Source organism: Platichthys flesus, chromosome 7, assembly GCF_949316205.1.
Source record: "Platichthys flesus chromosome 7, fPlaFle2.1, whole genome shotgun sequence".
Classification (NCBI taxonomy): Eukaryota; Metazoa; Chordata; class Actinopteri; order Pleuronectiformes; family Pleuronectidae; genus Platichthys; species Platichthys flesus.
In genome coordinates this window covers 9,850,042-9,877,018 of record NC_084951.1, presented here as the reverse complement: position 1 = coordinate 9,877,018, position 26,977 = coordinate 9,850,042, and the positions used below count along the sequence as shown (strand labels likewise).

Genomic DNA, 26,977 nt, shown 5'->3' with positions numbered 1-26,977 from the left:
AAGTCTAGCATATTGTGCCCAAACCCCCAGAAAATCTGTGCTTCATATTCCCACAGTGAGCTCAACATGGGCCTATAGCTTCAGTCCTTCACGCATCCTCTCATTCCAACAGAAAACCATAGATGCTTACAGGTACGATGGCGAGCACGGTGTGGACCCGTGTGTGTCTGAACAGGACGTCGATGCAGGAGATGACTTCCAGGGTTTTGCCCAGGCCCATGCTGTGAGCAAGGATACAGCCGAATCCACTGCTGCTGCTGAAGCGCTCCACCGACTCCACCAGGTTGTCGTACAGGAAGCGGACTCCGCCGATCTGAGGAGAAGCGACGGCAAGAGAGAAGATGGAGGATGAAACGTTGGGATGAAGAGGGAGGGGGAAAAAGAGAAGGAAGATGGCGGAGCAAGAAGAAAGAAGAAGAGAAGAGAGCGAAACAAAGTTAAATGACAATGTAGGAGGAGGAGTGTTGGAAAGGGAGGACAGATGGTAATTGTGCGAAAAAGCAGAGGTATTTTCTCATTAAAACTGAAGGAAAAGTTTGGCTTGTTTAGGTATTTTGGAGCACTCATAATACCTGGTGAGGTTTGACTGCTCGTGCCAGCTGAGGCGACAGGAAAATGTCCGTCTCTGCCTCCGGGTGGTTCAGGTTCACCAACACCCTGCCCTGCTCGTCCGGTTGGTTCAGGCCGTCGTTGGTGTGCAAGCCGCTGGGCTCGCTCTCTTCTTCCTCGTTGGTGGACTCGCAGCTGATGTGGACGATGGTGTCCTCATCGTCCGTGCTCAGATCAATAGCATCTGTACAGAGGAGGCAAGAGATGAGGGTTGATTAGGACAGCGGAGGTAAAATATTTTTTATTTTTTTAAAAGGTTTTCAAAAAAATCCCTTGGTAAACTGTTTTTAGACAGCTATGGTCAGAAAATAAATTTGTCTAAATTTAGTCTGCAGACGTCAGAAAAGCAACCGCTGGGTTTGCTAGTACTTTTTGAAGGATACGGTATTTTTCCAAACTTCTGTTTTTTCTCTGGGGATAATTCATGGATCTTGCTGATATTCATATTCTAAAAGTTTGAGCAATATGGTGCAGTTAGATAGAATGTTTCCTGGGAACGTTGGGCCTTGGCATAGGTATGGGCTCTACTGCTGGGATCTACTTCTTGTTTCTTTTTTGCTATCTTTAAATAAAGATGTAAAGTCTTATGATGCTGTTTTTTTTTATGTGCGCTGGACCATATGCTTTTCAAATGAACGTGCTTTGGATCCTCCACACTTAACACCTAGACTTTATCAACGAAATGGTGGAGTGACATGAAATACAGATGCAGCTCTTCTTCCTATACATTTTATAGGCAAGTGATGCAGGGCTCCACCACAAGCACTAAGGTGGCGTTACTTAAGTCGCGGACGTCACAAAGCGTGCGTTTGAAGCATAGAGGCCGATATCCATATCAGATACAAAAGGATTTGAACGTCAGTGGTTTCAAGTGGGAAAAGTTACACAAGCTGGCAAACAGCGAGGACATGATGGGAGGAGTGTGTGTCAGCATGTTAGTGTGAGGGACGGAGGGGGGGAAGAGAGAGAGAGAGAGAGAGCTCTTATATAACTGCAGTGAATGCCTGGTTATACAAGTAGGATTAGAGTGGAGGGGGAGAATGGTTATGCAACCCCAACTATGTCACTGTGCCACTGTGGTGTATGCAGGTGTGTTGGTTATGTGTGTGTGAGAGTGTGTGTGTTTGTGTGTGTGTGTGCTGGCTCATTACCAGGATTAGCCAGCTTTATTGCTCCACAGACCCACTCTGATCTGCCCCACAGACGCTTGCTCTCCTTTCATCTCTCTTCCTCTCTCCATGCTTTTTTCTCTCTCTCGCTCCTTTGCTTTTGTCTTTCCAAGCTCCCAAATCGACATATTATCTCTCTTTGTTCATCTTCGTTCATTGATACATCCCATCAGTCTCTCTCAGTCTACTCCCCTACTAATTTATGTGTGTGTGTGTGTGTGTGTGTGTGTGTGTGTGTGTATGTTAGGCATCTGCGTGTGTGTGCACTCAGGCAATAAGGGAACGGTACATGCTGTACCCTGTGAAGGTTTTAAATATTCTGATGCACATGGCAGCTAATCTGCAAAAACTCCAACACATGCACACAGTGCGTAGGGAGACTTTTAGCTTTTAGTAATTAGGTGCACATGTTTCCAAAAAGTCGGTTCACTGCTGAAAGTATTTAAGGATCTGCATGTAATGCATGTGGAGGGAACACACAGCGTCATTTATATTATCTGAACTGACACAGCAGGAAGTCATGCAATGAGTCTAACTATCAAATCTGCCGTGTTGACTAGCGTTTTGATAGCGCCGTCTTTGTGGCCAAAGTTTTTATATCATCACCAACATTCATTTCATCTAATCATCCTTGTGTCTACTGTTCTGAGAAGACAGCGGGAACGCAAATATCTGTTGTGCTGCGGTTTTGGAGTTAACCTCAGTCAAATTGATGTTTGGTCAAATTTTTTCTTCATCCATTGCTTTTTTCCAAAAATTCAATCTAATTCAGTCTTTGGTCTTTTAATGAGCTGAATTTTTGTAAAACAGAGTGTGTAATTTAATAAATGCATGGCTGTCATGAGGCGATTAAGTGCTGCTTTGCTAAATCTCAAAGAGACTGATGCTTAAGAGATGGGAGTTTTCCACTAGACACAGGAAAATTACTTAAAGTGTGAGTGATGTTTCCCGTTGATACATCATTCCCTCTGTGAACCCCTGGGCAAAGAATTCGACTTTAAACTTCACCTGTGGAATATCTGCTATCTACCCCTGAAGCCCTATAATATTGGCCTTTGACCCCAGAGTCTAATTCATCTTCAAATGATAGCCGATCGGCTTTTAGATGAGGTCCAGGTTAGCTTTTATTATTATAATTTTATAATTGTACATCGTGCAACCCCTTTGTTTAAACTCAAACAAAGGGGTGGTGCCATGGCACAATTGATCATTCTACCAAAAACCTAAATTTCACCTCACTTCAGGAATGTTCTGTTAAAAGCACTGTTGTTTAGGAGCAGAAACATTTGATTGAAAGCCCAGAAGCCGTTTCTGTTCTGTCCTGTGAAAACCTCTCATGGTCTTAGAAGGTCTGAACGTCTGTTGGACTGTTACCTGGCTGAAAAACACTTGAACTATCCTCTTGTTTCTAAACCTGAAACCAAAACACTTCAACTTCCTGTGGCCAATAAAGGACTAACTCTACTTTGAACAATCCATTCTTAAGGGTATTGCACAATCCCGTATCTGGCGTTTATAATATTTTTTACATTTAATTTGTATATACTTTTTTTAATATGAACACTTGCACGAACACACCACAGAAAATGTATTGTAAACCTACTTGGCATAAACCAGCATCTGAAAACCTCCCGACGCCTGGCGTCTCAAAAGAAAACTCTTCACATGTTGCACCAGAGCTCATGCTGTGCTGATTAGAGGTGTGAAGAACTAGCATGTAGATTTCTTTAGGCTTTGCCCTGCTATGCAGACAGCTGAGAACATACATACTGGATGATAAATAGACTTCAGAGGTCTCTATCTGCTTTCATGAGCTCCCACAGACGTCCGTACTTACTGGCTCACCTGCATATTCAAAAAAAGGATAGAGGGCAATCTGGGCGAGAGACCTGCAGTGTGAAGGGCACAGCTTCGGCTCCTCGCCTCATCACTACTGTTTATACTTGAACAAATACAGCTTGGTTAACAAACAAAGGGGGACTGCTATAATTTTGAAATTTTGGGGAAATATAAAGGGCCTGAGGCAGGACCTCATCTTCCTGAACAGTGTCAAATAAATTAAGAATCGTCCTTTCAGATAATCGTTCTTGACGATCAGCCACACCCTGATTTTATGAAGTATCTTTACAAACACGACATTGAGTTATAAACATGTTTGAAGGAAACTGCCTGTTTGTGTGTCTCACCTGTCTTGTGTCTGTGCTCTCTGGTCACGGAGTCATGTGCGTGAGTCTTGCTGTCCTCCTCACTGATGCCAGTGCTGCTGGAGTCCAGGCAGATCAGTGCCTGTGCGGCGGACTTCACGTCTTGCTTGGATACCGTTGATGCCGATGTTGAGGACACGTTCTTGGCTACATCGCCTGGAGAGATGGAGAGTAACGGAATGCAGCATTAACAGAGAGTAACCTGACCGTCACAGGACATTTGACAATGAATGACCACGTACTGAAGTGTGATAAGATATATGATATGTGATATTATAAAAGACAATTCAGAAGCTGGATAAAACCTACTCCTAAGATTAAAGGGATAGTTCAACCAAAAATTATATTGGAGGGGTGGGTGAAGCGTTTGAGTCGTCAAAACACTTTTGGTGTTTCAGGGGTAAACAGTGTAGCAGCCGAATCCAATTCAACTGAAGATATTAGGGATTTATCTTCAGACGCAAAAACCCCCCTCATAATATGTCTCCATACTGCTCGTGTGGTGTCATCCAAGTGTCCGCCAGCCTCGACATTCATATTCGACTCGAAAGGGGGTAATTTACACCTTGTTTTAAGCCTAGCTGACGTTAGCATATCTGACTGTCCATGAAGGCACCTCTTCAGAAGTTATCAGCAGACATTTAGGGGTTTAATTGGATGATACCACAGGAGAAATATGGAGAAAAGTCCCTTATATCTTCAGTTGTATTGGATTCGGCTGCTTAACTATTTAACCCTGAAGAACCGTTTGTAGACTGAAACACTTCACACACCCCTCCATCAGCACAGGGGTGAGTAGATAATGAGTGAATTATCTATTTGGATGAACTATCCCTTTAGAGCAACATGTTCGATAGGTGATTTTGTGGTTTGTATTTTGCTAACAGTTAGGATTGGTAATTTAGGATGCAGCACATAAAAAAGAAAAGTTAAAGGCTTTGTATCGAATCGTCCAGTGGCTGCCGTCAGTATTTATGTACATATTTTTGTGGATTAGGATTTTCACTCTCACCAGTTGTGTATTCAGTCAGCAGCGGTAAGGGGAAATCTGGTTTTCTCTGCTGGTCCAGACGCCGCCTTCTCTCCAGCTCCTCATGCTGGACAGCTTTGGTCACGGCCTCCAATTGATGCTCCCTTAGTAACTTCCTACACAAGAATAAAATATGTTTGGTTTCATTAACTGTCCCAGGATCTGTGTTAAAGGTTAGGGAGACGTATGGTTTCCATTGAAAAGACAAATTAATATGATGACGACCATGTCATATCGAACAGTGCATTCTTTAAAACTATGTTGATAACTACAGGGAATCAGAGAAGGAAATATCTGTGCAATTTGAAAGGTGTGAATCATGTGAACCTGCAGACTAATCACTTAAGCTCCTAGGACCTACCAGGCACTTTTAGCTAAGTGTAGGTTTGATGGCACATTTACTCATCATTTACTACATTTACTAGAATCAGGACTCTTGTCTGTAAGAAGCTGTTTTCAGCTAAATTAAAAAATGTAAAAGCTGCAAAAGTAAAATAGCTTCTTTGTTGACTACCTTCCATGGACCAAACTACATTAGCAATTAGCTGAAGCAAAAACAGTTAGCTTCGTAGTTGGTAGGTGGCAGTTGTTCTAAGCTACTTTAGTTAGGTCACATTGACAGATCTTCACAAAAGATCTGTCAATGTGGTCAATCGGTTCATCCTTCGCCAAAGGAGACGATGTTGTCACAACTCCAGTGTGCATTGTCCTATCACCACCAAACTTTTGTCTTATGATCAGAGTCCAAGCCTGAACAGCTCTCTGTGTCAATATTTCCTCAGGGTCATAGCGCCATCTACTGATTAGTGTGAAAATTAAGTTGTTGTTCCATTGAACAGATATATCAGTCTGTGTGTAATAATACTGATGGTGCCACCTATTGGCAACATGAAATAAGCTTTGTTTTACAATTATCATTCAATTTACATAAAATGTTAGCTGGCAAGAATCAACATCACGTGTGGAAGCAGTAAGTGAAGTGTTTATCCTTGCCGCAGGGCGCAAAACACATGCAACCCTTCTAAATGTATGTGCCCGGTTCAGTGCTGCTATGCAGTCCTAGTTGTAGTTGTATTAGGCTATGCTGCCATTATTTTGAGAGGTGGATGGTTTCATTAGAGAAAGGGTTTAGACAAATAAATCCCTATTAGTGATATAACCTTGTATCTCATTTTTGCATTTACAGACACAAATACTAAAATATTTTATCATCGACAGAGCCGGAGCTTGCAACGCTGACACACGTTTGATATTATTCTCAAGACGCTGTTATGTAAAAGCAACAGCATAGTTGAGGTTGAGCAATAGTACATCATGGCTGCTGGCAGCCGGAGGACCAAGGTAGCAGACGAGGCACATGTGTAATGACTGAGAGATCTTAGAAGGAATTGGCCTGTCCTCAACTTATTCCTCCTAAATTATCCAGCCAACAGTGGGTGTTGTTAAAGATAAAATATGTGGTCACTTGGCTGAGTGAATGTTACCGTAGCAGTAACATACTCAGGGGATTGTGTAATAATCCTACTGATCTCAAGGCTGACTGCTTACTACTTGTCAGGCAAAAGTCAGACTCATTTTTGGAAAGTTTTTTAAGTAAGTTGAAATTCAGTCTTTATGTTAACCCATAGAAGTTAGTCGTTTTTTCTGGCCCAGTAAGCAGATAAAAAAATGGAATTACTTTGTATTCTCGGTTGTTTCATACACACTAAAAATATAGTTCTGACGACATGTCACAGTAACAACCAGACAGGGAATCTTTTCCAATGATGTATATTGAAGTCAACATATAACGCTGACAATGATGGGCTAATGGTTGCATTTTAACTCATCACTTAAAGGTCTCTGACTAGCACAACCGTTCGAGCTGAAGTGAGGATGTTGAATTCAGTACCTGATGTTGCGTCTCATGTGCGCCGGTTTGGAGCTTCTCTTCTTGGTTCCCATCAGGGCGGAGGGAGGGGAGGGGCTTTGGCTAGCCGGCCTGGATCGAGGTCTGGATGCTGGCTGGTATGGGGGAGGGTGGGTTGGTGCCTCCCCCAAAGGTGAGGTAGATGGGGGAGGAGTGCACTGCCACACAGTTGGGTCACCTCCCTGAGCCTCATTCTCTGAGCTGAAGGGGGCGCTGTGGGACTGGTCTGTCAGAGGAAGAGAAGAAATAATGGTTACTACCTCCATCCATGTCCTTTTGTTGGTTTGTAAGAAAGGTTACACAAAAACAAGTGAGCTGATTTAAAAAAAAGTCAGAATAGCTGTGTGACTTTTATAACAGGGTGTATTTTACCCCCCCAACCCAACCCCCAAGAAATCTAAAGTGCCACATCCAGAACAACCCCCTACCTCAAGCCGTCCTCTGCCACTGAGAACTGATTGAACTTCAAGTCACACACCTATAAATTACACCTGTGAGTAATAAATAATATAATAGAATCATTATGTGGTGGTGACCACATGTATAGTTCCTCCCAACCAATCAAGCAACCAGTCTGACTGGATCAGCACTGTGTTATTTTTCCACTGTCACTCACTGTTCACACTTTTGTCACTTTGAGGTGCGTATGAGACACAACAGTCTATCTCTCTCTCTCTCAGCCTCTCTCTCTCTCATTTACTGTGCCTGAAATGGAAACTTCCATTAAACTTGTTCAGCGCATTCCATTGCTGTTGTCATCTGCAGCCTGTGAGCATTAATGTTTTCACATTGATTCAAATCACATCACATCAGCCTGGATTTCACTTACACCCTCTTCGTCCTCTGTCATCCTCCTCCTCCTCCCAGTTGTCCTGCCAGAGACACACTGAACTAGATCTGAGGCTTATGTAAGAGCTGGATCAGCTTACGAAACACAAGACAGGACACAAACACGACGCAGACACACATGTATGCACACACACATTCCAAAGGGACAAATGTTGACAGAAGAACATAGATCAACATATACTTAACACACAGAGAAATATGTCGGCTGGTCCAGCAGCAAAAAATCTGCCTGGCATGACTGGACAAACAAGGACACGCTGCCTACACGCTTTTCAATTTCACGAACGTTACAAAACATGGCCAGGCTAGTGATGCCACATTATGGGAATGTGCACATGCATGCACAGAGACACACATCTACGACAATGTCAATTGTTTCCTAAGGCTACAGGTTTCAGATAGGCCCACACTTTTCTTTGGCTTGTAATGTGAAGCTGCTGCTTTAAAACAGGCCAATTTGTTTTGTTAGTTGTGAAGTGTGTGCAGCACTGGAATGCCTTTCCTCTGTTAAACCTTTATTCTCCGGCTAACTTAGCTGTTCTTCTTCCAATTATTTCAATCAAAAAGCAGGAAACATTAAACACGGCCTATGCAACAAGTACCACAGACTTAAACCGTGTCTAGATCAGCAAATGGAAAAGTGGACACAAGGTCAATACTTTGTAACCAATCAGTGAGATTAGATTCAAGTGACTTTATATGTAGGTATCACTGATTTATTTAATCATTCACTCTATTACAGCATCTAACCTTTGTTTTTTTGTCCCCACCTCCCTACAACTTACAGAACAGTTATATAACGATTCCTGAAATACACGGAGCCTATACGCAAACACACACTCTGAATAGAGACAGTGGGACTAGACAGGAAGAGGGGAGAGAGATGAAAGTGAAGTCATTTAAAGAGAGAGATAGATTGTATAACATAACCTTTCGAAAGAAATCACTTAACCCTGCGTGACATAGGTTCAGTCCTGTACTTAAATGAACCTACTGCACCTCTACACACTGGGCTGAGAAACTGAAAATGCAACCAAGGGTCTTGACAAAATGCTGAATCATCAGCAGTCAGCGAGTGTCACAGAGTAAACAGCACCCACAGTGAATTTTCTGAGCCATTAATTTGTTCTCTAACACACCCCCTGTGGGTCCAAGACTTGCTACTCCTCACATGAGCAACACAGAATGTACGAAGACAGATATGTGAATCCAGAGAATCTGTTACCACTGGGAACACAATCACAGGGTGTCTCGGAGAGTTGGGGGTGTGTAACGGTGGGGAAATGTTCCGTAACCACAAGGTTATATAACAACCAAGTATATATTACATGTTTATATAAGACTGCTGAAGAACGCAACAATGCAATGGCATTTTGGGTGTGTATGAATGTGTGTGCGTGCATATGCATGTTACAAAATGGTTGGCATTTCCTCCAGTTCGTTAGTCTTGTTCAGTGAGGAAGACTGAGGAAAAATGTAAAACACAGCACTACTGGAGAAGTGTATCCACAAATTGATGGTACACAGTAAATAGGGTGTGTGACTGCATCTGGGTCTCGGCTGTGAAAAAACAGAAGAGATGGTGACACAGTGTTTTCACCCCACAGTGGTGAAAACAGCCTGCATGGAATATCCGTTTCTTGTAAGTGCTCAGCAGTTTCTTTCCATAGAAAAACTAAACTGTTTCTGGAACAGATGGTTCAGTGTCTGCCCTCAAGCTCAAAACACAGTCAAGGTTCATATCAGTAAAGTCATCCAATAACATTTCCCTCAGCTTCTCTATTAGTTATACGGACTGTTACAGGACTGACAAGGACTTCTGGGTATCCAATTTTGTCTTTTATAGCAATTACTGCAATGTTAGCCTGTCCAGGAGAGTGATAACTGATTCATGATGTGGTATTAAGGCTTTCTCACTTGATACGTAACTGCTGCATCAAAAAAAGAAGAAAAGAAGAAGAAACTAAGGCCAACTTTCTTTTCACAATTTGGTCACTCATCAAGCTGGGGTCAAACACTGGGGATGTGTGGATGTAATAAAACTTTACAACATATATTCATCACAATAAAGAAGGTAGGTTGGCAATTAGTCAAAGGAAGTCACTGTTTGCATGTCATACCCATATACTATAAAGATGGGCGACAAGACAGCTCCACAAAAGTGAAGACCCTGCCTTTTCTATCCAAGTGAATGGGATGTGGACCAAACTAAAAAGCCTAACTGTATTTTCTCAAAGATGATTTCTGTTCGGTTATTTTTGGGAATAAAAAGCAGTGAACCGCCATGATTGACAGCTGAAACTGTAGCATGTATTGGTAGGACATTGCTGCGGCAGCTCCATACACTGTCGCTACCGTGCAGAATTCATGTCTGCATCCAACAGATTTATTTATTGATAGTGTGAGGAAGTGGAGATGCCTCGTCTATCTTTATATTCAGTGTGTGGTCCTGCCCAGGAACCAATCAGGTCACAACAAGAGAAAATATTCAAAATGGACGCTTCAAGAATGAGTGGGTTAGTTAAGTGTACGTTTCATCTGCTGTCAATTGCTATCAGAATAAAATCTATCGCATCTGTCAAGAAGCTGAGATTCACAGAAGTAATCTCCAACATTAAGCAGTTTACAGGTTTGTTTGAGACTTTACAGAGTGAGGGTACAATAGTTGTTTATGTCTGGTTGAAGCCAGGCACTGGAGTGGGGTTTGTTTCATGATGAAACCCAAAATACAGGCAGGCATGTGAAATCTTACTAAATGTCAGAAAAAAATTGGCTGGTGCTTCATGGTTGGAGAATTAAAGATTTTTTTTTCTTTACACAACCTAATACCTGCATGACATTTATGTCCATCCATTAATCATGATCTCAGACAGCCGAGGCCAAACTGGGACGCACTCACACAGAAGACATGAGATAAGGTAAGTCTCTAAACAGTGTGACCTACATACAGGTTCTGTTTTGTCCCTTAACCTGACAGACATACTTCTGAACTAAGGAGCCACAGTTTTATGTGTGTGTGGGTATGTGTCTGGCTCCCTGTAAAGGCAAACCCTTCTAACTCGTCTTCCCTGTGGATAATTGACCTCCAAGCCCTGAAAAAATTAAAAGTGAATGCATAAACAAAACTGGCCGTTAGTCTGTGTCATGCCCTCCTCTCCTCATAATGCCATTTACGTAAGCAGATTAGAGATGACGCAGATATTTACTACAGCATGACGTTGAATCCACCCACGCGCACACACACATACACTGTGCGTATCCAACACAGATGGGGATTCCAGTAGGTAGCCAGGAAATGTCGGGATAAAGATATCACTGCGCAATAGCACGGAAAGTATAATCTTTTTTATCGTTTCATACAGAAATCCCCACGAGACTCATCAAGACGCTTCTAGGAAGGAAAATGAATCAATTTTATACTCTTTCTTCTCGGAACCATAAATGCAACCATTCTCTTCTTATTATTCAACATGTTTGAAACGTTAAAGATGAATTATGTAACTCCTTCTCTGTTAAACAAGAGTGGGTCACATAAGAGGTTTGAAACCACAGTTCCTGATAAAATAATCAGTGAACAATGAGCCTATAAATTTCCTCTTATGTCAATAAGATATGCAGATTTCTCAAAAGAAAGAAGGTAGCGAGAGTTTATTTTGAAATGTAAAAATCTGATAAAAAAGTAAAAAGGTTTAAATATATAATATGTTAGAATTAAAACACAAAACAAAAATGCGGGTAAAGTAAGGGAGGGAAATTCGATTTTTGTTAAACCTTTAACAAGTTTTTTAATGGGGGATTTTTGGAGAAACATAACCGCCTGTTTATATACAAATTAAATTATAGATGTGTGGAAATCGGTTCCTACTGATTTGACTCCTTTTAAACAACTCTCTTTCTTGGTTAAAATTAGAAGCCTCTGCTTTGGGAATTCCCAACAGTCAGAGATTTACAGTTTCGTACAAATCTTATCTGATCTCGTCCTCCCCTTTGTCCCCACAACAGTCCCTTCCTCCATCCAGCTCTCCTTTGATTTTTTAATTTCCACCTCTACTCTCTATTTATCTCTAAATTACCCTTGTAACGTCTGCCTGTCTTCTTGCTCCTCTGCTTTTGTAAAAAGATGTCTCATCTCCCAAATTATTTTCTTAATTTAAGATCTTCATAACTACATTTTCTTTTTATTTATTTTTTTATTAAAAGGTTTACTGTTTGAAAATACCAAGCCTTGATTACATAAGGTTTTCATAATGGTTTGTTTTCTCTATCTACAGTATGCCTTAATTTTCAAATAAACCTACTTATAATGCAATTATGAACAAATAATGCTCATATGGGAAAACAAGCAGGAGCAAAATCTAAAAGGATGTGGTGATATACTTGGACATTTTAATGTGTAATAAAGTAACTTAAAGTAAAATTTAGATATCGTTACTTAAACTGAATCAAGACAAACCCCTTAATAAATCAAAATTCCATTTAGGATGTTGGTTGCAACTCAGCAGAAGTAAATGCAACACCCAACACACCATTCCTAAAATGGGGAGAAACTAATTCCTGAAAAAATAGTTCTGTAGTGGCTGCTTCACCACCATTATTAAATGAAACTTAACTACGGCTTGTGGCCAAACTGTTTATATGACTACCTTCATATCGACTTGTGAATTCCTGACGCGTCGAAGAGACTGACAGACAAACACGCTAACGAGGCAAATACATCACCACACACTTAGCTGGGCTAAACGACTTGTAGGTAAAATATTCCAGAAAATAAAACGTTACAGAGACGTCAGAGAAGTGATTTGATATCAGGAAACAGCAGCTTTGGTGTCGAAATGTGAGGATCGAGGTCACAATGTCACCACGACTGAGATGGAGACACGATGGTTACTGATCAATGTGACTGCTGGTCAGTGGATTCTGACGAGTATCGAGGTCAAAACCATGCAACACACATTTTGTTCAATTTCCACACTCGCACTCACTCACTCAGACAGAGTTGCTTTCTAACAGACAGTCCACCGACGCCAGGGCTGGTTGGGCGAGTGGGGGCGCTTATGTAACTGCCGCCTCTGGCGGTTATACAACCAGAATGCTCATAAGAACCTCACGTCCTGTATGTGCACACATACACACGCACACACAAAGAGTCATAGAGCACACTCGTGAGAGCAGGCACACCCAGATTAATATGGTGATGTATTAAGAACATGAAGAGCTTGAGAAGCACAAAGTCAAATGCCGTAATTAGTGAGTCTGGCTCGGGTGCATACAAGCAGGTTTATGGTGATAAAGGTGGACAGACCAATTAACTACTGATTGCGTTGCTGGACTTCAGTGAGTCACAGTATATTGGATAATTCTCATCGATATCCTAGAACTAGATGTGATGTCTAATTGGTCTAAAATAGCCAAAATATTAAATTGACATAATTATGAAACAAAGAAAGCATAAATTCTCAGATAAGAAAATAATTTTGTTTGCAGTAACCAGAATCATCTTAACCAACTTACTGACTGATTGAATGATTACTTCAAAACAATTTGGAATAATGAGCATCCGAGGTGAGTGTAGCAGTTAAAGACATAATAGTGAAATAGGGTTAGGGTTATCTCTAAAAAAAATAAATATTGTGTGCGGTCACAATTGACTCATACTGTTATCCACCAATATTTAGGATGGTGTGTTACATTTTTAGACATCCTGCTACTCCAGATGTTTCTTTGTTTCTGGTTGTTGGCGAGAATAAGGTGAATAAAACGTCTCTGCAGCTGATGATTTAAAGCAAAGCTGTCAATTTGAAAAGTTTCAAAAATTTTGTTTTATTTATTATTGAGAGGACTTCAGGAGAGTCCAATTGAGACAGAAATACCTGATATGAAAATTAAACCATGAACATGTGTTGGAAAATCCTATCAGAAAATATGATTGGTGAGCAGGAGATACAAACATTTAAAACAATGATAACCCAATGAGAATCATCTTTTACAATTGCTCTCTGTTTAAAATCGTATTCATACAATTTTAAGTAGTATGAAATCCAAATACGATCTTTCCAAATTCTGTGTGACTTAGTGTGGTGAATAACAACATATCTGACTAATGTAATGTAACATGGGGATTTGCCAATCAGGTGAATAAAAAGGATATTAATGCCTGTCACATCTGATAGAGCGGACCAGCATTCTCCTACTGTGTTATTTACACTGTGATTAATGGTGAGAACAGTGGAAAGTGAGAGGAGATCCCAATGATCCTCTCCAGCTGGTTTTCTAAGATCGACCGAATGGACTGAACCAAAGATCACGCGTAAAGGTAAGGGAAGTGGGTTAAAACGAGAGGCCTGATACTGAGACACTTAAACACCTTTTTCGTCCTCTCAGTCGTGAGGAAAAAAAACACCAGCACAATCGAAGAGCGACAAAGGAAAAGAAAAACCCAAAACCAAAGAAGAAATACTTGTGGAGAGGCAGCCGTGGTCTCCTTCCAAACACGAACCAAGATCTAACTGGGTTACATAACTCTCATAACTGAGAAACAATTAATCGTGACTGTAGTTGTAAACACGACAAACTCTCTCACACACACCTTATATAACAGACTGCCCTGAATGAGTTATTAAGGCTGCTTTATAAGAGCGAAACAGGTGAGTTATAAAAAAGCCCTGCTGGCTGTGTATGTGAGAGAGAGAGAGAGAGAGAGAGAGAGAGAGAGAGAGAGAGAGAGAGAGAGAGAGAGAGAGAGAGAGAGAGAGAGAGAGAGAGAGAGAGAGATTTTTTGTGGGGGAAGCCAGACAGTAGATACACTAACAAATGTGTGTGGGGGTAAGAGACAAAACATGTGGCGAAAGGACGAGAGGCTGGCAAAGAGACCGGATGGTAGGGGTGAGGTGAGGAACAACGAGCTGTTAGTAGGCCAGTGTGTCACTGCTGCTGAGGAGGAAGAGGGCAGATAAGAGGAGAGGGGTCACACACACACACACACACAGACACACACATCACTGAGCTGGTCCGACTGTGGCGTGTTACGTAAACCCCTTATTGACAAAAGAAAGCAGCTTTTCTCTCTGGCAGCCAAGAAGCTACACATGAGACAAACAGGGATTTCTTCAACACAAGAGTAAATATTGGTTCACAAGGCTTTGAATGACTGGAATCAACCACAGAGTAAAAGGGGAGTTAACTTTCATGGTTCTGATCTCAGATACATCTGGTACCTCTCACACGTCAAGATTTATGCATTATCTTTTGACAAATGTTGAGTTAAGGAAAGCATAAAAAAAAGAGAAGAATCCTGGATCAAATCCCCTCTGAAAGTTAATGGTTTCTTCTCTGTCTCAAACCTCACTCTTCCACCAAGTTTCAATAGCGTCGGTTCAGTAGTTTTGTGTATTGACAACAATGACAAACTAACATCCATGGCAGAAGTAATAAACATTTGCATACGTACATAATACATTTGTATACTGTATTTTCTTTCTTGTGCCTGTCCTCCACCTCAGGGGCTCTATTGAACTGTTGCATGTTTTTCTGTCAGCAACGTTTCTTGAATCTTTATTGTGTTGTGGACCTGCCCTCTGTCAGACATGCACGCAGCCTTGTTATGGAAGCACTGCAGCAAGTCTTCTCTACATGAGGAAGAAAAGCTGTTATGCAAGGACATTGTCATTCAGCTTGCATGAGGTGGACCAGACGTCAGATGTGATTTCAGACGCCCTGGCATGTTTAATGTTATGTTGAGCATAATTTTGTCGACAGGGAAACATGTGGTTATTTGTATTAAAACGCTTGGCTTACCATGCAATATTATATCAGTGATTATTCAGGTTCTTTAGGTCTGATTGTTATCATGTAGTATTTGTGAAATTGGAACGTTGCCACTCTATCTTCATGATGTTCACTCTCTGATCATTAGACACTATGCAACACGACAAGCAGTTCATAGGAGGGGATGGTGGCAAGTAAGGTAACACAGCAGGAGACAAACAAACGGCATTAAAAGCTGCAGTTACGGGGAATTAAGGGGCCGCTGTCGCTGAAATAAAAAGGAGGAAATTCACATTGATGTAGAACAAAGAATGCGTCTCTATGGTCTGACACAAGGAAGCAGAGAGATTTAAAAAGAAAACCTTGATGTTTAACAAAGACAACATTAGGGAGGTGAAAATGGGAGCCATGTGTCCGGCTCAGCTGAGCTTACATCCCACACGATGTAGCATTATGAAGGCAGCCAGGATTCACGTGCTCTGCAGCGTTCGGCCCAGACCTTGAGGCTGGTCTGAACAGGACAGGTTGTTCCTGCCCAGCGTGACGAGGCCAATTACAACCGAAAGGAGCGTCCACAGGAGAACCATTAAAGCAAGCTCCTTCCTGTTGTGTTGCACCACAGCGGCTGATACATTTTTTTTTTCTGATGAACAGACTGTACTCACAGGCAGGTATTTGCGCAAATAACTAATACACACATACATCCTCCTGAATAGATGAGGGAGAGTGGTGTGTCATTTGACGAGCCGTTTTTTCGCATCTTGTGTCTCTTTTCACAGCGATTCAAACGCAGAGCAATTCAGAGAATGACAAGAACATAGACATTATTTATTTCCACACAAAGGATCTCTGTGGAGTTTTTAATAAATAAAACACCAACACAATGAGATGCAGACACAGCACAACTCGATGAAGACTGACAAACATCAAAACGAAAATGAAAAGTCCAAATCCTAAATCATGATCTGATGATATTTTCAGAACTCGACTTGGTTCAAATGCAGCGGTCGCTTTCATCTATAGCCCAGGGATAAAAGAGCATCCAGAGCTTTTCTAACCTTTGGCTGAAGAAATGCAAACACAATCTCTCTTTTTCTGGGACAAACAAAGCTACACAGTGAAGGATGTTCACAGGCAGGACAGTGATGTATTTGACTTTGTGTGTGTTTGATAATCATCAATTTTAAATATACAGAAAAGGACACCGTGGCGTGAAGGAAAACCTGCAGGAAAAGATACACAAAAAGCCTATCTCAGTGGTTCTCAACCTTTTTTCAGTGACGTACCCCCTTCGAAGAAAAAATTCTGCAGAGTACCCCCTAACCAGCGCAAGCATTTTTGGTTGAAAGAAAGATGTGATGTGATTTATTAATCCTTGTAACTAGACACATTCAAATTTAAAACTCCATCAATGTCCATAACATTGCTCATTTGTAGTGGTCTCTCTTGAACTATTTCGAAATAAAAAGATATAAAAATAACTAAAGACTTGTATTATTATCTCAATAAAAATAAAGATTTGTGCACCTCAAAATAATTATCAACTTAAAGTGACCTCTTTTGGGATCATAATAAAGATATGTTGTCAAACTGAACTCATGAACTTAATTATAGCTAAACACTTCTTCCCAAAAAATAAATCATTAACTTAGTTTTAAATAAAAGATTAGCTTAAAACATATTTTTTTAATATTCATCATCTTAAAATATCTTCTTTAAGAATCGAAAAGAATACTGACAGGTAGCTTGTTTCCGTTTGCTTTGGGGAGACTTTTCGCATCGTGTCTTGAGATGACCTGAATTCAGAAAGTTTCCTCTTAAAAAAGGTGGCTTACCAACATGACTTTCATGTTTTGTCTGGAGATACCGCTGAAGATGTGGTGGCTTAATGCCACTGTTGGCTAATCTCTACCCACAGAAAAAACATAAAGTGTAAATAACTCAATCTATGTTATTGTTAATATTATTGAAGTGTCTTTCTGTTATTTTATTGTGACATATTTGCTCGCTTTAAGGTCATACAATTTCATTTCCGCTTTTGTATTACATGCTTTTATTTTGAAAGGGTACCGGTAGAGACGCGGACTTCTTGTTATGAATCATTAACTTCACAACAGAAAACTTTCCCATTTTAGCGCCCCTTCGAAAAGGCACAAGCTCTCACAGTGTTGTTTAGGGAAGGCTCTCTGCTCTGGTTTCGACTTCTTTGGCGCTTGTCCCTCCGTGTTTCAGCAGCATTGCTGCTGCACTTCAACTCGACTCCATTGTTGAAGTTTTCAAGGCAGGTGATGACAGGTGATGACAGGTGGCGTGTGCCAGGTTGGGTCAAACCATCGGTATGGGGGAGACTGTTTTTTTTTTTAGGATAATTAAATTGAAAAGCCTACTGAATATAAAATTTAGTTCATGAACTTACACTTATATTTTATTGAATATTTGTTAAATAACAATTTTTTAAAGATGTTTGAATGGATGCTAATTTTAAATATATAAAAAAAAAATCTCAAGTACCCCCTGGAGTACATTCAAGTACCCCCAGGGGTACGCGTACCCCCATTTGAGAATCACTGGCCTATCTGATGCCGGGGCTCTGTTAAATCTGTCTGGAGTTGAATGTTTTACCTCCTGTAAGTTGACAAACTAACTCAAATGTGAAAAGTTTAGATTTCAGTCCCTGCAGTTTAAGTAAAGACAAAAGTAGTTTAGTAGTACTTTTAGTGGCTCTCTGTCTCTGCCCCCTGACTTTAGCCCCATAAACCACTGGTCTGATGAACCATATGTTTTCCTGTCTACACAGGCTCATGCTTTCAGCATGGCCCGATGCTGCACACATCCACCAATCACATGGCGGCATTGGTTTAGGTAACGTAGAAACAACCAATAGGAGGGTGGGCCCGAGAGGACAACATAAGAGAGGAAGCCGGGCACACGTGGGAGAAAGACCAGCTGAGAGATGGAGGGAGAACTGACTGGAAGAGGGAGAGAGGAGATGAAGGTGTGGAGCGAGAAAACAGAGAGGAGAGGAGACAGCCAGTGTAGATGCTTCATTTATCCGGTGTTACACAACAACGTTAAGTAACTTAACAAGTGTCAATCAACTGCTGCGGCACATTTCACTCGTCTGAGAGGATTTGGATGAAAATTCTGCTTCAGTTCCCTTTCCCCACATTTATCTTCTTTCTGATTTCATTCATTCTGCTTTTCTTCACACAGGATGCAGCTGGGAATCACCTCTCCAGCATTCACCATCTCCTCAGATCAACTGCTGAGAATCTGTGCAGCATTACTTCCACTCCTCAAAAGCATCCCTGTGTCTCCAACCTTTCTGCAACCCATTTCTTTTCCCCTCTCTTCACAGCCACTTTCCTCCCGGCTCAACCATTCGACAACACCTGCCTCAGGGGTCAGGGTGAGGATGTCACATACCTGCAAATGGCTCTGATTCATCCAGGAGCAACATGGTTGTGGAGTAAAGAGAAGATTTGGTCTCCTCAGTTTTCCTGCGTCCTCCTCTCTCGTCTTTAGGTCTCTAACTCCCTGTCAAACTCTCTAAACCGCCTCCTCTTCTTTGAGAACGAATACAGGAAGTGTGTTTCTCCTCTTAGCCTTGTTTTTACACTCGACTGCTCTTTAATCTACTGCCTCAGTGACTGACTGACTCATTGACTGCTGGACCACTGCTCTGTGTGCTCCTCTGGAGTCAATATCAATGCGAGTGTGAGGCTCAGGCAGGCAGCAGGGCTGGCAGCTGAAAAACTTGCATAACCCTGTATGCTGGAGCTGGGGCCCGCTCAGGGGGGACTCTTACCGCTGATAAAAGCCCGCTCCAAAAGCCCCCCTTCCAAAGAAAACCACTCCTCCATAACACTCAAGAAAACAGAGCATGTACGGAAGCAGCCGCCCACACACTCATGCTCTCTGTGTGTTGTTTAGTTTGACAAAGTGGTTTTGTAAAGCGGAACAGTTGCGAACACATATATAATGTTTGTCATTTGTTGGTTTAAACCTGCCTGAGCAGAGGGGAGAGGACACAAGGATATGAAAGCAAAAACACAACTCAAAATAAAAGTATGATTATACAAATATGATCCTCGTTAAACCTTCACAAATATACACAAATCTATAGACGTTACACAGCTGGGACAAACACACACACGTTCACCAAGCATGAGCCCAATTCTACACAGTCACTACAGACTCTTAACTTCTCACTTGTAAATTAATGTGAGTGTTTTTCTTCTACACATACAAGTTTGCATATATACGACAAAGCTGCAGCTCCACTGACCCAGACAAACAGCTTGCATTTTCGTCTGTAGCAAAATAAATTGCACAGACGAGGAATGCAGTCTTTACACACAGTGTTCACTTCAGGAATGTGGCGCTCTTACTCCGTCTTTGCATTCTATATAAACCATATGTCAGAGTGCGGTGCCAGAATCAACAAAATCACACTCTAGAACAACGTAGTGCATGCTTTGTTTGGATCGGTGAGAACACTCAGAGCAAGTTAAAGATATTATTTATATATATATAAAAATGTCCTACAAATAAATGTCAAATTCAACCTACCGATGAATGGCATCTACATCCAGTTGTGTTAAGAACAAAGTGTCCTCAGGCAAACTGATATCTGTGCTTACTGATTTTCAATTTGTTTCAGTTTTTTCCACAAACCTGAGGAAACACTGTCACAGAAACTTAACAGGAAACACGTTTCACTGGATGTAATGGATCATTCACCAAAACTGAGAGCGACTATTATTTGCACAAAATAAAAAAATTCTGAATAAGCGAAAAGGAAGAAATAAATTAGGAATAAGTAAAACCAACGTCCTCTTGAAAAGGGGAGGACGTAGCCACAAATAATGAGATCTAACAGAATAAATCAACATGCAAATGAAATATGGAAAACTCTTTCTATTTCATAATGTGCCTTATGAAACCTATGAGCTGTGTGATCTGCCTCAGTGGCCCGGTCAAAGACTTGCACCACATATAGGTCAGTATGCTAACACCTCCCCACCTCATCTTTGTGTCTGTGTACTCACACCATTTAAAAAGACAGAGAGAAGGAGACGCAGCAGGAGGAACAAAGAGATGATAAGCAAAACACCAGACTGATAAAGGAAACCTGTCACCGCCTGAGATATAAGTCAAAAGACATTCCTGCTACTCACCCATGTCATGTGGTTGAAAAGTGTTGGACTCTCCTACTCTTGTGAGAGATCCATGCCTCCTTCTTCTACTTTCACTCAGAGGAACTCTCTCCGCCTGCTGTGTGTTCCTCCTTCATGCTGTAAAACACACTTCCTCACTGTCACATCTGAACCGAGTCTGTCTGCGTCTGTGTGTGTGAGCCCTGCACATCCAGCTCGAGCCTCGTCTCGCAGCTTTACAGCGCTCCAGTGAAGACAGAAGGCCATTGGGACAATTACAAAACAATGAGTCGCTGAAAGAGTCCCCGGCCTGCCGCGTGTAGGAAACCCCCCCCTCCTCACATAGTGCTGCCTTTTCCTGTCTACATCCCACTCCTCCCTCATCCCCCTCTAGCCCCTCCCATGGCCAACTGACACAGGAGCCAGTGTGATGCCAGCAAGCCCCGCCCCCTCCACAGTGACTGCCTTAAGTAACAGGGGTAATAGGGTTCAAGCAGGAAGAGATGAACATAAGGAGTTGATGGTACTCACAACTCTACTGCAAGAAGATTAATATTGTAACAATGGAAATCCTCAGCTACGTCTACCCACGCGAGATGGATCAAAGAAGTGCTTTTTTTTTTTTTACTGGAGAAACTTTGGTTAACTGGGACTGCTAGTACATTTCAAAATACCTGGAATCTTTTTATGTCATATGTTAATAACCCAGCATGTCATATTACTGTGGTTTGAGCATTGGATTGGATTGGCGCAGTCTGTCTAAGTTATCTTTTTATTTATCCTTTTTTATTTCTTTTATTGTTATTTTTGCTTTCAATTGTGTATCACTCATAAGGGGGTATGTGCTGAGTTTTTTTTTTTTGGTTTGTTCATTGGTTTATTGTTAACTGGCAACTATTATAACATTAATAGTGTTATTAATCACTATTAGTTTGGATGAACTTTGGCATAGAATCCACAGTATCGAGTCCGGACTTTCTGCGAAGTTTGACTTTCACACATGATCAACTTAGCAGGAGATTCTTCGCTCAAACATGTTCACAAACGTACAGACATCTCTGGAGCGGTCAGGTGAGGGGTGGTGCAGCTGGCAGATGCAGGATGTAATGGATAAATTCAGTTGTGGAGATGAAGTATTTGTTTACAGTACATCTACACTAGCGTCGCTGGTCTTCTGCGTGTATGGTACCACTTTTTCATCCAAAGATATGTTGTCTTTTAGGTTTTTTGTTTTGTTTTGCATCTGTCACATGTTAGAAACGTCATAGCCTTCAGTGAACCCTCTGAATAAACATCATTCAATCTCACTCGGACATTATCTGGAGTTTTTACGAGCGGAATGAAAGCCCAGAGCCTCTCACCTGAGCTGTTATCCGATGTGACTTTACCCGCAGTTTATTTTTCACACTTGGGACGTTTTTCTGCCCAGACACGTTTACAACAGCAACAAATCACAATCCAGGCAAGAGGTGGAGCAGCTGGTTGCAGGAGACAGAGGCAGGAAATGACATATTAACTCTCTTGCGGAGATCATGTGACCTACTTTACAACACAGACATTGGCTTTCATCCCAACACACTGTCTTTACATCTTTGTCTTCTACATGTGTGGCTCCACTTTTTCAGCAGGAGATATTTGATTTCTTTATATAAATGTTTCTCATCTGTCAAATGTTGCATGAAGCATCATCATCCACCCCTCACACGCTTGCTGTGAATCCCACAGCTCATATTGAATTCTCCTAACTTTCTGCAGACTTATATACTAGGGGGGCAGGTGGAGATCCCTTTAATGCAAGTCAGCCTTAGACATTTGCGTTCTCACATACAGCCCCTCGGAATGTCAGGAGATTATCAGGAGTTTACTGCATGTCTGAAAACAGCTTAAGTCTTGGCCATTTTAAACACAGATGAATTTCTAATTACATATATATGCTGACACAATAAAGACTAGTTCTATATTTGTAAAGCTTCTAATGTAGACTACTGCTCAGGCTGCACTGTATGTTTTTCCTTTCATTTCGTCAAAACCTGCACATTTGACATGTTGACATTGTGATTACAGATCTTATAAACTAAAATGGTACCATGTATTCAGATGCCATGTAAAAAAAAAAAAAGAAATGATTGATCAAAATAGGCAGAGGAAAGAAAATTCAAAAAGGACAAGGAGAGGAGGATTTAAAAAGAGGAAAAAGATGCCAGAGATGGATGAAGTCATGTGCTGCCGCTTTCAGGACAGCGTACCAGTGGGCAAAATGTAATTAAGCATTGCAGAAGTGTATCGCACGTCGTAAAACACCAGTTAACGTCATAAACGCTACAATCGACACAGAGGAAAATTCAGCTTCATGTAAAATCCACAAACCATCAATTGTGAGACAAATTATCAAGATTTATGGGAAATAACATCATAATCCCCGGTTAAAACCTTGAAAAAATTATGATGAAGAAATGTACAAAAAGGGACTTGACAGAAGTCTGGAAGGAAGCGATGAATCCATGAAAACAGACAGATGGCAGTGAAAAGTAATAATAAGCTTGTGTGAGAGATAAGAATATCCGAAAGCTCATTCCTCCATCAAGGCCCAACAGTTGCCCTATAAAACCACCTTTAAATTCATTAGATCCTGATTTCTATTTGGATCTGCAACAAATTGCACTTATTCATTAAGATATGTTTTATTCATACCAAACACATGTACAGACATGCACAACACACCCATGCAATGGCAGGCAAATTCAACCTCTGCATTTAACCCATCTGTGTGCAGGACACACAGAGCAGTGAGCGACCATGTACGGCGCTCGGGGAGCAGATGTTGGGGGAGTAAGGTGCCTTGCTCAGGGGCACTAGACAGGGTAGGGAGACACTTGGATTTTTGGACAGATCAATCCAGGTTTGTCTTTTGTTGTCTCTCAGTCTCTTAAACCTGCCAACTTTTTCTTTTTTTATCAAAATCCATGAATCATTCTCTGAGTATTCAGTCAATGAAAGTAAGGCAAATTAAGGAAGAGATCATTCTGCAAAAATAAGGGACAAGGTCATTTCAAAACAATGCTGTGGACCCATAGACCCCTTTAAACCCATGTTGGTGGTGTGAGATTACACACACACACATATACATACACACACACACAAACACAGAGTGCTGGTAGGTGAGAGCCCAGTCTCTCCTGATTACATACATTAACCCACATAGCCTGGGGGAGGGGCATCAGAGCGAGAAACAGTGAGGTGGGGGTGGAGAGAGGAGGTGACAGTGGAAATGTGAAGTGGAGCCTGCCTGGCAACACATGAACTCGGTTACACACAAGCAGAACCCCCCCCCCCCACACACACACACACGTTCACCTTTGCCACAATACCACACAGTGCTGGTATCCAGCCACGCCTCCTGTGGGGAGAGAGAGGAGCTGGCATTTCACTGTTTACCTAACCTTGATTGACCAATGGTGGAGAGAGAGAGAGAGAGAGAGAAACCCTGCAATACTGCTGCCCGAGCTTGTTTACACTGAACTACCAAGTTGCCATATTCCTATGGCCGTCTATGATCTTACATTGCATGCCAGTCTTCCAGAATTAGATATTTAAGACAACAGTGTTGGTATGTGACACACTGATCCTGCTCTCCCAGAAATGTCATTTGAGTAGATTGTTAGGCTGGAAGAAGAATCCAAATCCTTTAATTCAGTTTAAGAAGCTAAACAGAGTTAAATAGTTGTGAGCAGACACACAATGAGCAATAACACTAGAGTAACCTGTAAGTGTGAACTCAATAGGATATCCCCATGATTGGGTCAAAATATTCTGTGGAGTATTCCTTCTTCACATGACCCTTGAGACACTTGACATTCACCTCTTGGTCAAATGACTCTGTAGACGTGTTTTTATCGGCTACAGCTTCCGATCAGCAATGATGGAAACATGACACCTGGGTGAATGCACCAATATGTCCTTTATTTTTGCAGTCTAGACATTGTTCTATTTGCCACAAGTGGACTCAATCAAGTTCTTGAGGCATCTTTGGGGTAATGGTGGCAAAGTGGACGCAATTGACCACAGTCTGGGGTGCCATTGTGCTCAGCTTGTGGACTGTTGAGTGTAGTTTGATTGGCAAAAATGGCAATTGAGGTTACAAAAAAATCTACAAAACAATACAGAGTATGAAAAGTGATTTGTCTCGAGAGCCACGACTCAGAGGGCAGCAGCAAAAACACAAGACTGTGGTTGTACTAGACAGCCACAAGAGTTCCTCTATAACCCTGTGGTCCTTAAACAAGCTCAAAGCAGAATCAAATACAGCACTTGACAGCAACAAGTAATTGTGTTTTTGCTTATCATAACGTAATGAAGTTTGGTGATAAGGTGAGGGCACTTTATGTTAAACCACGCCAAAGCCTTGACCTGACTTCAGCCATTTTCGTTTTCTTAATAAAAGTACCTCTAGAGTAATTAGAAGACAAACAAGAGCCGTGGTTAACATTTACTGGTTTTAGTTTTATAATCAAGAGAACCCATAAATTCTAAAAGCTAAATGTATTTTCTTCAGGGGCAGGCCTGGAGATACTACATTAACTACTACACATGTTTTGTTTGAGGCTGGACCACCAAAGCAGGGCCTGACTGACTGAGTAACAATATTGGAGTGTTAAACTTTTCTCATTAGCGGTTTCTATTTTAAAGTGAGTTGGCCAGAACAATTACCATCACCTCATTATTGGCCTCTCCAACGTTTGCCCAGTTCTGTCTGCCTGCCGAGCACCGCCGGCCCATCATGGGAATGTGCTCAGAGAAAGTGGAAACTGCTTGTTGTTACAGAGTTCACCCCGACTCAGTGTTCATGTCATCAGGTTAATATTTGTCAAATACTAAGGTGACTCTTTACTCTAATTGGCAGGACACAACCTCTCAATTGAACGCATGCATGCACGCACGCAGGCAGACGTTTCTTTGTCATGCTTTCAATGTTTTGAAGCAGAGGAAGCGGTGTTTCTATTTTGAAGCTCTGTATCACCGCTCACATGTTTTTTATGTTTAAATAAAGACAGTTGTTATCTACACGTCTTTAGCCTGTATAAATATTTGTACTTGGGTCAAGGGCACATTTAGGTCATTAACCGCCTGTTTACCTTTCAAATAGCTTACGCTTGACTATCAACTAAGTAGGACAACGGTTTCATACATCCACCGGCCTCGCTCTCTGTGTCACACTCACCTCAACTTGCTTATTTTCCCCATTCAGATCTACACCGACCTCATACACAGACGGCCTCTCGAAAAACCAACTGAAGGAAAACTCGGAGAGACAGAACTTTCATCCCATCATTTTAAGATGTAATTGACAACAAAGTTATAAATTTAATCAAGTTTTTCCCTTTTATTTATATACTAGTAATCTTATGAAAATAGATTGAACCTTAATTCCCTGAACTGTGTTTTACAACTTCCCCAAGAGCCTATATAAAAAATGCGTTGAATATTTCAACACTCATCCTGACAGAAACAAAACGATGCAGCTGCAAATTAAAAAGATTCGACCTGGGGTGCATAAAACCCCATCATGCCATAATGGGCAACACAAAATCAAAAACAGACATAAAACAATTCAAGAACTTGATTGTGATTTGATGATCATGTCCATGCGAAATTGTTTATTTTTGAAATTGTTTTATTCATACAACCTAAATATATCACATTGTGTAACAAAATGTTAAAATGATGAGCTGGGATTATGACATCATTATGGAAGGCACAAAGATGGCAGGTGGGTTTGCTGATGAGTTATTCTAATTCCTAGTCGCCTTGACAATGTTGGGGTAGACTCCTCAGTGAGGAACATCAAACAGTTGGTTGTAAATACTTGGGGCCTGCAAGGCCAAGCTGAAACCAGTTTGGCCAGTTTTCATTCTTAATTCACACCTTCCTCAGACAGCCTGGAGCCTCGCCTCAGTGGGGAAGAATCTCGGATGGGGAGAGCGTGGCCTAGGGGATAGAGCGGGTGCTCTGCAACAAGAAGGTTGCCGGTTCGAATCCCACTCTATCCCATCTGAATGCTTAAGTGTCCTTGGTAAGATACTGAACCCCTAAATGGCCCCTCATAAATGCTGAGTTTTGTAAAATTGTAAGTCGCTTTGGATAAAAGCGTCAGCTAAATGACATGTAATGTAATGTAATGTAATGTCCTTCAGGGACCCCCACTGGGATCCTGAAACGCCCACTGAGGTCGACTCCCCGCCCACTAAGGTCGGAATCCTGAGTCCTCAGGTGGTATAAGAGTGCTG

General features: G+C 41.5%; 1 protein-coding gene across 2 annotated transcripts in view; it reads right to left on the bottom strand.

Annotated features, from left to right (window-relative positions):
* LOC133956683 (helicase ARIP4-like) overlaps positions 1–26,977 on the bottom strand; it is a 67,584-nt gene that overhangs the window by 12,447 nt on the left and 28,160 nt on the right. Inside the window, exons 1-6 of one of the 2 annotated variants that reach the window (XM_062391936.1) lie at positions 18,961–19,553; positions 6,904–7,147; positions 4,995–5,128; positions 3,965–4,138; positions 573–793; positions 131–313 (exon numbers count right to left, since the gene is read on the bottom strand). In XM_062391936.1, coding sequence (XP_062247920.1) covers positions 131–313; positions 573–793; positions 3,965–4,138; positions 4,995–5,128; positions 6,904–7,147; positions 18,961–18,994 — 990 coding nt within the window. In that variant the 5' untranslated portion in view covers positions 18,995–19,553. Of the gene's footprint in view, positions 1–130; positions 314–572; positions 794–3,964; positions 4,139–4,994; positions 5,129–6,903; positions 7,148–18,960; positions 19,554–26,977 lie in introns of those variants that run through there. The other variant, XM_062391935.1, reaches the window with a different exon arrangement.